General features: G+C 54.6%; 3 protein-coding genes across 3 annotated transcripts; all 3 read right to left on the reverse strand.

The window, feature by feature from the left end:
- Positions 1–219: 219 nt before the first annotated feature.
- On the reverse strand, positions 220–2,962 carry SETTUDRAFT_96226 (uncharacterized protein; the record flags this gene model as incomplete). Its single annotated transcript, XM_008031474.1, has 2 exons — positions 220–2,361; positions 2,408–2,962. 2 exons carry the CDS (start codon positions 2,960–2,962, stop codon positions 220–222), a joined length of 2,697 nt encoding a protein of 898 aa, XP_008029665.1.
- A 3,315-nt stretch (positions 2,963–6,277) lies between these two features.
- On the reverse strand, positions 6,278–6,856 carry SETTUDRAFT_165064 (uncharacterized protein). The gene is made up of 2 exons (XM_008031475.1): positions 6,689–6,856; positions 6,278–6,623 (listed from the first exon to the last, which is right to left on the reverse strand). The coding sequence occupies exon 2, from the start codon at positions 6,606–6,608 to the stop codon at positions 6,363–6,365; it is 246 nt and encodes an 81-aa protein (XP_008029666.1). The 5' UTR covers positions 6,609–6,623; positions 6,689–6,856; the 3' UTR covers positions 6,278–6,362.
- A 1,173-nt stretch (positions 6,857–8,029) lies between these two features.
- Positions 8,030–11,122, reverse strand: SETTUDRAFT_180857 (uncharacterized protein). The gene is made up of 2 exons (XM_008031476.1): positions 10,616–11,122; positions 8,030–10,566 (listed from the first exon to the last, which is right to left on the reverse strand). Exons 1-2 carry the CDS (start codon positions 11,015–11,017, stop codon positions 8,401–8,403), a joined length of 2,568 nt encoding a protein of 855 aa, XP_008029667.1. The 5' UTR covers positions 11,018–11,122; the 3' UTR covers positions 8,030–8,400.
- Positions 11,123–11,595: the final 473 nt, after the last annotated feature.

Genomic DNA, 11,595 nt, shown 5'->3' on the forward strand with positions numbered 1-11,595 from the left:
GGCCTTGACAAATACGAATATCTACATGCAAAAACAAAACTAAAAAACGCCAACAGGAGAGACGGATGTCACCCAGGCACTCCCCTGCCAAACTATTTGCCCCAATTTGCTATACATTACATGAGAAGAAAAATGCACATGCGACGTCAATCACTCCTAGATTGGTCACCTTTTTGTTCAACAAAGAGAACTTGCCCCCGTCGGCTCCCAGCTAAGCCGCTAGTCGCGCTTCGGTGTCTGAGATCCCGGTGACGAGTAGCCCTTGAATGGATTGTTCGAGTTGACTTCCCATCGCCTCTCGCCCTCACCATCGTCCTCCTCCGTGTGCGGTCCGCGGGGTCGGCTTTGCGAGCGGGGCGGGGGCACAATGGTCTGGTACGTAAACTCCTCTACATGGCCTGTAGAAATAGAGTTAGGCGAAGCGGGCCCAGTAACGCGAGAAGGCGCTGCCGCCAGCCCCGATGACTGGGACACGAATGATGTCTGGCTAGCCGATGGCACTACCTGCAGTGGTAGCGGCGGTGGGGGGTTCTGGCGGCCGGTGTCGATGGACGGGCGGATGCCGTATGGCGACAACGATGCCCCGCCCTTGCGCTTGCCTACAGAGCTCGCCTTGCGCAGCAAACCGCGGACTTCGTCAAGGTCTGGCCTCTGATCTGTGCTGCGGCGACCAATCGTACTAGCGTCGTCGCCGCGCGCTTCCCAAGTATCATCGCGGACTGGATCGTGGCCCGGCCTGCGGTTGTTAAGTGAAGAAATGGCATGGTCTTCAGCACCCAAGTAGTCGACTCCAGTGGATGCACCGCTGCCATCTTTCTTGGGCTGGTTGGCTGGCTGCAGGCGGCTTGCATCAGCGGCCTCCTTGTACTTTTTGTATGCAGCAATGGCCTCCTCTGGCGGGACTGCGACAGACCAAGTGGGCTTGTCTTGCGAGCCAAGAGTAGCATCTCCGCCACCTGGGCCATTGATAGGAACCTTGCGCAGAGCAACCACCAAGGCGCACATGAACTTGGATCGGCGGGCAGCACGAAGAGCTTCGTTAGACCAGTTGCTCTTGTGTCGGATTTCCACCAGAAGCTCCAGCTTGTTCATCTCCGCAATGCTGACAACCTCAATGTCGATATCAGGATAGAACTCGCGGGCGTTGGCAGGCTCGCGAACAAAGTTGAGCATCTCCAGCTTGAGCAGATTGATGTCCTCGAAAGATGTACCAAAGTCGCAGTAGACAGAGACCTGTTCCCGCATAGCCTTACTTCTGGTGATGTTCTCAACCCACAGCGCGTTCAGCACAATGTTGGGAATCTGCACAGTCTTGCCGTTGGCGACGCGCTTGAAGACGGTGTAGAGCAGCTGGATGTGTTCGACAGTCAGCTCCTCTTTGGTAATATCTACACGGTCGCCGATATCGTATGGGTGCTTGACAAAGAGGAAGATGCAGGAACCAAGGACTTCCTGGGCGGTCGTCGCGAACACAAAGGACAGCGAGAGAAGAGCAGTCGCCGATGTAGTCAGAGTGGCCCGGAAAGCCGGGGCAAGGAAGGCGACGAAGACAAAGAGACAAATGATGAGGGCAATGGTCATGATGAGGCCGTCCAGGGCGTTGATGGCCTGGTCCACATCGTGCATGCTCGAGTTGATCGACTTGCGCTGCCTGGCGAAGTCGGTCACGGTCAGGATCATCTCCTCCAGACTAATGTCGCCGTTGCCGTCTCGGTCAATGGCACTGAAGCATTCCTCGGCTTCTTCTTGACGGCCAGCTCCCATTACTTCAACAAGGTCTTCCATGTAGAGCGCGTTCTTGCCTTCGACAACCATGGACATCCAGATGCGCCTGGCGAGAGCCTCGGCACTCCTGTTCCTCTCCAAGGCAGTGATGACAACCGAGTGGGCAGAGTTGGGGTCAAACACCTTCTTGCCAGTGATTTCAGAAGCAATTGTGCCAAAAACCGATGTGATCTTATCACCAATGCGACCAGCATCACGGCCGACTTCCTGGATAAGGCGCAGGGGCGTGCGGCTGCCAGAGCGACCATGCTTGGATGACCCCTTTTTGCTGCCAAAGCCAAGATCGAGAATAGTGTCCTGGATAATGTAGTCTTCCTCGGAAAACTCGTTGCAGTAGGCGGGAAACAGGTTTCGCGAAGTGTCGTAGAGAATACCGAGAAGGTAGATGTTGCGCTTTGACTCCTTGATCTTGTCATCAAACTGCTTGCGGTGGTAGCTGATACTGATGAGTTGGATCAGGACGCGCTCGGCGAGGATGATGATGGTGCAGACGAGGAGCGCGAGCAGAACCGATTGCATCGTGTTGATCCAGTCGGGGTACTTGTCACCAACCCTGTCAGGCAGTGGTCGAACAAGCTATACACAATTAGCACATTCACGGCACTGACTGTGGATCACTTACAGCAGGAAATGTGGCCTGGTTCACAACCATCCACAACACAAACGACAGCGACTTTTCGACGGCCCTCAGCAGCTGCACGTACTTTTTGACGCCAGGACTGACGACACCAACCAAGAACTCAAAGACATTGGGAATAAAGTGGGCCACAATCTTCATGACCCAGAAACTCAGCCAGATAATCTCGATCCAGATCCAGAACTTCTTCTGGTTTGTTCCGCCAATCGAGCCAGTGATGGTGCCGGTTTGTGAGAGAATAATAGGAATAGCCAGTATAAGAGCAATGGGAGCGACGTAGATCATGTAGCGCGTGACAATGCTGTAGTTTAGAATCTTGGTGTAGATCCTGCCCATGCGGTTGAGCGCCGTCTTGTCTGTATCAGAGCGTGATGGCGGCAGAGGCGCGCCCGTCCTCTCGTCTATGGCAACCTGCTTCCTGCGTCCCCGCATGAACATGTGGCTTCGGTCGCCCTTTTCATTATGGGCCGCGGAGGGCGACTGCGAAGGCGTGTGACTGATGACAGTCTCGAGGGGTATGTCCGTCGTGCGGTTTTCCATGGTGGCGTTGTTTATAGGTTGGAAGCCCTGGTGCGAGAGTCGGAAGGACCTCCGGGAAGATCGCTTAGACATGTAGAGAGTCTAGGAGGAATTCGTGGGAGCAACTCGTCCGCCGCAAGGTGCTGGCGTGGTCGTAAGTAGGAAAAAGCTTTTGTGGCCTGGGTCGGCAGGGACGTCTCGCGGGTGAATATGCGTCAAGCACCTTCACTATGCGGACTGTGAAGCGAGTGATGGAGAGCGTCAGAGACAGCAATTGAGTGATGGCCTGCCGTCAGGGTCTCGAGAGGTAAGGAAAAAAGGAAATAGGAACGAGTGGAAAAGCTCTGCAAAGCACAGCGGAGAAGGGGAAAGAGCAAGTAAAGAGAGGCAGGAGCCACTGATGGCGTCGAGACCTTAGGCCGACACCAGACACGCAGGGATGGCTAGCGGCAAAGCCACAGGCAGGGATGTGAAACCCCGCTAGCACCCGCCACGGCGAATCACAGGCAAGGCCCATCGCCAACGCCTGCTGCCCATCAAACCGTTGGCCGGGGGTTTCATTGCAGCAGCCGGCAAACATTGAGGCTGCTGTTCCAAAGGAGACGGGTGTTAGACGTTGTCCAGAAAAAGGATAAACGAGTGTTGGCGACCCCTCGGTGGTGCCACATGCACATGCGACTACGACTGCGAACCGAAGGATCGCCCACCCCGGTGTTGATCGGGTCCAAGCAGCAGTGGAAGGAGCGCCGGCGAGACCGCCTATCGATAAGCCTCAGTCCCAACATGTCGAAATGTCGATTCCCGACGCCCATGCCCGCACCCACCTCTCACCAGCATCATGCACACCGATTCAGATACCGCCGTGCCACCTGTACAGATGCTCCTAAATCGACCCACGCCATGACATAGTCGGCTTGAACCTCGGAGCAGAGTAAATTAACAGCCTGGCTTGATTGGGGCACCATCATACGGCGCAATGCGCGCTGACGGGTGCTCTGCGGTGGTAGGGGATATGCCGACTCAACAAGAGACGGCCCACACGCTTTTGGCAAAAAAACCTGCGCCAACAGCCATTTCGCCACCAGGAGTCCGCTGCGCAATCCACCATCTTGTCCCACAGGCTCGTGTATTCCCGAGTGGAGCGCCCCCGAATCGAGGGCAGTCCACGTAATCGCCCCCTATTAAGGCGCATCGCGTGCTTGTTTCAGCCACACCGTGGCGCCTGCAGGTACACTCTGCCGTTGACTGGCTGCAGCCATGTGGCGCGTAGGTATCCCGCGAGAACCGCCTCTTCTCTTTGTACCCTGCTGACAGCGGCAATACAGACGGTACGTCCAAGGCATGCTGGAAGCATCAAGTGGTGCTGCTTGCCCTACCCTTAGCTCTGCAGATCCCGAGGCAAAGATATGTCGATCGCCCGCTTAGAGTATCCACCAACCGGGATGCATGTCGCCATCGTTGCCGCTCGCGCCCTCTCACGTCTTCACAAACGATCCCGGGCACCACGATCGCCCCCCGCTATCTACACGGTGATGTCAGAAGCTGGCACCGTGGGGTAAGCATCACTTGCGCCATTCGCAGATCTCACGGCCCATTTGGGTACTGCTCACTTCTCCACATACTACATCTAGCTGTTCCCGCAAAATGCCATGGGTGTCACGGCACACGATGCTCAACCCCACATCTCTACCTTCCTAGCAATACGGCCGTTCAATATTTCGACTAGTATATGCATATTCCATCTCACCTGGCCGTAAGAACTGAAGGTCGAGCTGCTGGCCATATAACTGTGTCCTCTGATACAAAGTCTAGCACAAGCTGCACTACACGTGAGGGAACAACCTACAAGCAACCATTGGAAGAATGGTGGGTTTTCGCCCGGATACCGCGCCGAAGCCGTATCTGTGTTCGAATTTGATGGTATCCTTGCATTCAGGCTCTTTTGAGTGCCGAAAACATGCTGGTGTCTATTACTTTCAACGTAGGAGTAAGACGCTGCATGATGTAACAAAGGCCACACGCTCAGTAGTACTTGCTGTTCTAAATACATTAGCCTAAAGGAAATGCAACCGAATGCATCATCTTTGAGCCCCGACATGATTCACACCAAATGGGATGCAATGTGTCGAATTTCATCTCGAGTGTCGTAAAGGCCTCCTACAGCTGTGATACTACCAGTCATCCCTCTGTGCAGGCACCAGATACATGGCGAAATAGGCCTTTTCTAGCCCTGATAGCTACCCGGTGGCTGACATCTAACGGAGAAAGGCGTGATGTTGAAGAATGATGTGCGAAGAAGTCAGCCTGATGATGCATGGCGCAAGGATCCCTGTCGCTTCTCGCTCGTCACGTGCAATCATGCCTGCAATCGCAGTCAGCACGTGACATGACTTCCATCCCGTAATCCACATGCAGAATCTATCCGAACCTGACACGTGGTATGATTCCTGTGCCATAGCGCCCACTCATTGCGGAGAGAATAGTTCGCATCATCGCAGGGTAACAACATGTGCATTCTGCCACGTGCTAGGCACAGAGTATGCCTGGAAAACTCGTCAGCTCCACAGTGACAGTATCATGTTACCCTAGTTCTCCTTCAGTCTGTCTTTAGCACTTCCATCCTAGCTTTTAGCTACCTTGGCTCCAATGTCCCAAAAATAGAGGTTTGTAGCGTGTTGCAGTGTATTGCAGGGCGGGATACAAAGCAATCCGCGCTTTTCCATGGTCCATGCAAGCAATCCGTGTCCTACCCGTGTTGCTGCGTCCAGGGAACATGGTGGTAACCTCGAGATTGCCCATTGAGTCTGCCACATGAAGCGGAGGAGCAGACGGAGGAGCTTGGTAACCTCTAAGCCCGCGTAGGGCGGGTCGTCCTGGTCAGGTCGATCTTGGTCACGCGTAGCTGCCGCCGCGAGTGGCATCTGACACGCCGCCATGAGGGGATTGCGATTGCCCGTGCGGAAGTAGCGACGCATCTCCGGGAAATGACCGCGCAATCCCCCCCCACTACCGCAATATTGCAACTCACCAACATCGAGCTCTCTAGAGTATATGATATTTCCGGTACTCTCAAGAAAACAAAAAGCATACAGTATTTCCCTGCAGGAAAAGCATCTCCCTCAGGAGCGGGCGGGACATGCATGCGTAGCCTCGCTGGCAGTTGTGGGTCCAAGCTCACGCGGGCGAGCTGATCCAAGCCCAGACGGGGTTAGTGCAGGTGGGTAATGCAGTTCCAAGAAACAGACCAAGCTACTCACAGCCGAACATCTCGCAACACACCGACATTCATCACACGATTTTGCCGCCCTACGGCCCCCCGCATGCTACATCACGGCGTGGTCGAAGGGCTCTGCTTCCCTTCTGCCAGGTGACTGCGACAATGACGCCGCTGACGGAACTGGCAGCGCGACGACGAGCTGCCTCAAATACCACCCTTTTCTTTCTTCTTCTTCGTCTTTTCTTGTTTCCCTGTTTTCGCTGCCCCCAGCCGTTGGACTCTTCTACTCCTAGGCGGAAGAGCAATTGGGATTAGCACGCTGCATTCTGCCAGCAGACCTGGATTCTCACCGACACTTACCCCTCCGTATTGACCAAACTTAGCTTTCAAAAAAGGACCAGCGTCGCCCGTTTTACCTTTGCTTTCCTGCTCACCTTCTTGTGCACGCATAACTTATACCTGTCGGTACGCGCAATACTAAGTTCCCAACACATGCACGCACACGCCATTTAACATTTTGCTATCTTCAGCGTATATCCCCGTTCACGTTGCCCACCTATCTGCTTGCTTCCTCGCTCAACTTCCTACCAAAAATACAGGCAAGACACACAAGCCATCCTGCGAACCAACGCCGGCCCTTGAACAACGAATCATCAGCCCGCTACCAACCCCCCACAAAAGAAAACAAGTCTCCCCGCAAATCCAGTCCGCTGCGAAACAGCCTCCACCATGGGCAAAGAATCTTCCTTCCGCATCTGCATCGCCTTTCTCCTCATTGTGCAAATCGCCTGCTGGTCTCTTACCCTGCTGGACCTGTTGCATCCAGGCAAGCCCCATGCCGTCATCCGTACAACAATGGATCTAGTATCCATCTATTTCACACGACAGTCCAATGCGCTGCTCAGCTACAATGAAATCAAGGCTTTGATGTACTGAGTGAGCGCATCATCGAGGAGCCCATGGCACGAAGAAATGAACACGACACTACATGATACCAACGACACGGTTACGACGATTACGAGATATTACGCAACGCAGATTGAACCACGTTATAAAGAAGCACCGTCCGACAAGGCCGAGCCCTGATAATTGAGGAGAGCGATTATCTGGTGAAGAAGAAACACATATCCAAGGTGAAGAAACCGGCCCGAGCATTAAACCGAGTCGCGAGGCTGACCCGCTACAACAAGGCTCCAAGCAAAGAAGGACCGTTGTGTGTGGGACAGTTGTTCGTACAACCACAAGTTGTTCGGCGAGTGTAACCTTGTCAGGAATAAGTCGTCGAATATCACTCACATTCGAGCATCGAGCACAGCGCTCGTCGGCTTAACTCAGCGGCGGAGGATCTTTTGCTAAAACATCTGAATGAATATAAATGCTTACTCTTGCTCCTTTGACGCTCAACATCTACTACCTCCGTGCTTGTTCACCTACCCACAAAACACTCCATCCGCCTTACCAAGTCACCCCATCCAAACCATGAAGCTAAGCTCAGCCGCTGCTTTGGCTTTTGTTGCTGGTACAGCAACCGCTCTACCAGCCGATGTACTCGAGGCTCGCCAAAACGAGGTGCGTCTCCTACAAACACCAATACGCAGCTGTTGCTAACCAATCTATATAGTATCTGTGGTGCAGATGCGTAAGATCGAGTGAAAGAACCGAGAGTACGTGCGGCACTCCTTTGGCTGTGCAAGACGCTGGCACGGTTACAGGCGTTGTTGCCATTACGTGAGATGCTGTATCCTGGTGTCGCTATAACTATTTTCCTGGCATCGAGATGGTCATCATCCCGTTGCAGGATGCCTGCCAAGGAATCGGTGCTTTGTGCACGATAGAGATGCCAAACAATATTTCAACCATTCATGAGAGGTAATTGAATGCTATTTCAACCTACATGGACTGTTGCTATCTTGTACAAATGAATGATGCCTAGTGAACCAATACAAAACGGTCGACCGAGACACTCCGCTTGCTCTGCTGACAGACATCTGTGCTTCTCACGTCGTGGGTCCACGTCGCCTCAGCTTGCCCTTGTTCAATGTCGATAACAATTTCATCCAAGATGCATTGATCCATATCCATACATGTTGTGCGAATGTAACTCCACTCAAGGAAACCATAGTGATTGTTGCTAATGGGAGAGCACCACGACTCCGCCGCGCCGTATAGATACCGATGGGAATGCAAGCCATGGGAGTGATGTGAAATGATAGGAAATAACGTTGGATTTGAAATGCGAACACTACTGGGTGGCATGGTGACTGACCTGATGTGCCATGCTGACTTCCCCGATATGCTTTTGGTCAAAGTGAGAGTGCTCCCCGGAAACGAGCTGAACAGGAGGCGCTGGTCTGATCTCGTCGCTGTGATTCTCGTGGGCACCAGGCGATTTCGACACATTATCATTTGGCTTGAGCGTCGCCGTGCTCTCGGTCAGTGAATCCAACACTTTGGCAGCGTCGCCCGAATCTTTGGAAGTGTTGGCGTCTAGTCCCGACTTGGCCTTTTTCTCACCGACATCCTCAATAAACTGAGGTTTGTTGTCGTTCTTTTTTTCTTCAGGAGAGATGGCTTCTGTGAGCCTCTGGAAATTGAACATGGGCTCTGTACTGTTGGATTCGTGTGGAGGGGTTTCGCTCTGGCCCAAATACGCGCCTGAGGCATTCAAACTGGGCTCGGAGGATGAACCAGGTGCCAAATTATGCTGGCTCTCTTGCCTGAAAGAGTTGTGGAAAGATTCGGAGAATGATGACGCGGATGAAGAGGCATTTGATAGATTGCGAAGCATAGCGCGGTGCTCGTTGCTGTTCGGGTCCAATGTTGCAGAATTGGTGGAGTCGGATGTCTCTCGCTGGATTTGCGCACGACTGGCTTCAAGATGCCCTTGAGGGTCATCCTTTGTAGTGGCAGTACTGGGAGTCGACGTCGGTTCTGACATGGGGCCAAAACCTGCAGCACCGCCAGATCGGTCGATTCCTTTGCCTTTGCCTGCCGCAGCCGAGCTACTGGCTTCCGCATCGTCATTCCCATCAATGATTATGGGGTGGAAGCCGCTGCCAATGTTGCGCTGAGCTTTTGCGACCTTCTTGTTCTCCTTGGCCTTCTTCTTTTCCTCTTTCTTGGCTTCTTTAGCCGCATCTTTTTCGTCTTTCTTCTTGCGTTCTTCCTCGGCTACTAAGCTAAGACGAATAGCTTCCATCATCATGAGTTCTTCCAGATCATCGAGTCTGTTGCCTCTCCTCGAACTGATCCGATTTGGAAGCATATCGCTCGATGCCCCTGGTTGGCCTGAGGAACTTTCCCCTTCGCGTCGAGGTGTTCCATTTCCACTGCTACCACCACTATCGCCGGTAAACAATCGCCTTCGTCTGCCGAGACCAAACCGGCTCTCCCCTTGTGGCAGGTTGCCCATCATATACGCAGCATTGTGCAGAGCCGTGGCTGCTGCAGCTCTTCGTAGAGCATGGGCCTTTGCATCGGCAAGCTTCTTTGCCCAGTCGGGCCGCACCATGTCTGTTGTGACTACCGTCTTATCAGTGACTGCAAGCGATGTGGCCCTTCTTCGCCCTGATCCGGGTGTGGTTGGTGAGTTCAAAGACGACGTGGATGACATTGCAGGTGCTCCGCTATCCAGGTTACTTGGGCCTTGCCCGTTGTAGGCCAGTCCTCTTCTGAAAGGTGGTGGCTCATATGTGACTCCAAACTCAGTCCGTGTGCAGTATGGGCACGCAGCAGGCTCTGACACCAATTGAATCTCCTCATCTGACTCAGCTGGCGGGTTTTCAGCTCCAGGCTCTCCGTGGTGCTCTGGTGGATGCGGATCAGGGCGCTTGATTTGGACAAAGCACTCTGAGCAAATAGGCTGGTCGCAGCACCGTGTCCTGTTCAGATGAGGCGGGTAATACATGAAGCAGATGGGGCACTCGGAGGCGTTCTTATACAGGAAAGCCTCGACCCGCTGCCCGTTCACATATGGGTCTTTGGGCAACTGTATTTCCCGGGGTGCCATGTCTGCTTGCGAAGCGTTGCGGGAGCCGGTTGCGAGAGAAGCGAGGGTTTTGGCGCGCCCACGGAAGAAGGGCGACGAGGAGGAATTGTTCGAGATTGGGGATGTAGGCGAAGGCAGGGAGAAGGTTGGGTGCGAAGGTGACAAGCTGCCCGCCCGCTCTGGCTCCTGAGACATGGATCGAGAGCCCATGGGCACAGTGAGTTTGTTCAGGTTAGGCTCAGAGCTGCGGGGGTTCCACGCTGGGCTGAGGTTGTTGTTCGGGCGAGGCAGCTCTTCAACGGGGATAGCGTCGGCAGCAGGCAGTGGACGGCCATTTACAACCTCGACGAGTTGATGCTCAGTCCAAGTGTCTTGATGATCATCGAGACCTCTCCAGAAGGGAGCCAGTCGGCGCTCAATCTAGAATGCGTAAGTAGTTGCTTCAGAGCGGGCTTCAGGGATATTTTACCTGCAACTGCCGTACCATGGGCTTGCTAAAATCCTCAGGTCCAGTGTAGACGCCGAGCGTGACCAAATAGCCTCCATCTACGCCCTCTTCCTTTAGACTTCTCTCTCGCTCCTGCGCCCGAAGGATGCGTTCTCTTTCGAGCTTGCGGGCCTCTCTCTCGGCCTTTGTCTCGCGCCGCGGCTCAAGTGCAGGATCTCGCTCGGCCTGGTCTCCTGAACGGAAGCCCAGGATAGACAGGTCTGGCCGGCTGCCTCTGTGGCTTCTCGAGTTGCCATAGGGATTGTTGCCCGGTCGGTCGTGGCCGGGACCGCCTGTGGTGGGAGAGTGGATGTGGTGTGCGCTAGAGCGGCGGCCGTGGCCTCTCCTGTCTGAGTGCGACTCTTTGCCCTGCGAGTTGCCCATGGCGAGCAAAGATGGCGGGAGAAATGGTGGTGGCGGACGGAGAGGCGGATCGCGCCGGGCTCGTGGTCGGGCGGGCCGTGGATGCCCAAGAGCAGTTTTGGCGTCTGTGCAGACAGGGGTCGGGCTGTTATCGCGAACGCTGGCGGGTGGAGGGTGGTGAGGCAGTCTGGTGGGCGATAGCGGACGTCACAAGGACATGGAGACTGGGGGACCTGGGCGGTGGTGGCCCTCGCCTTGGGGACGCCTCAGGACACGCGGCCGCAGTGTGATGGCAGTCGCGATCGACAAGAGGAGCGCATGAGCAGTAGTGCGGGATGCTGCAATCGTGGGCGCAGCGTGGGCGACAGAGGTTGGTGGTGAGGAGGGCTTCCCAGATGATGTCGTTGCTTGGCGGCAAGGCAGCGTGTCGATCGCAAACCGCGTTGCGTATGGGGGGGTCTGCTGTTAGGGCCGAAGTGGGCAGAGATCAGGCTCCAGGCACGGCCGCAGTCATGTCAGCCCCGCTGCAACGAGTGTCTAGGACGAGCAGTGCGTGCAAAGGAGAGAGCGAGGGCGAGGGCGACGCTCGAAGGCAGCAA

Source organism: Exserohilum turcica, assembly GCF_000359705.1.
Source record: "Exserohilum turcica Et28A unplaced genomic scaffold SETTUscaffold_6, whole genome shotgun sequence".
Lineage (NCBI taxonomy): Eukaryota > Fungi > Ascomycota > Dothideomycetes > Pleosporales > Pleosporaceae > Exserohilum > Exserohilum turcicum.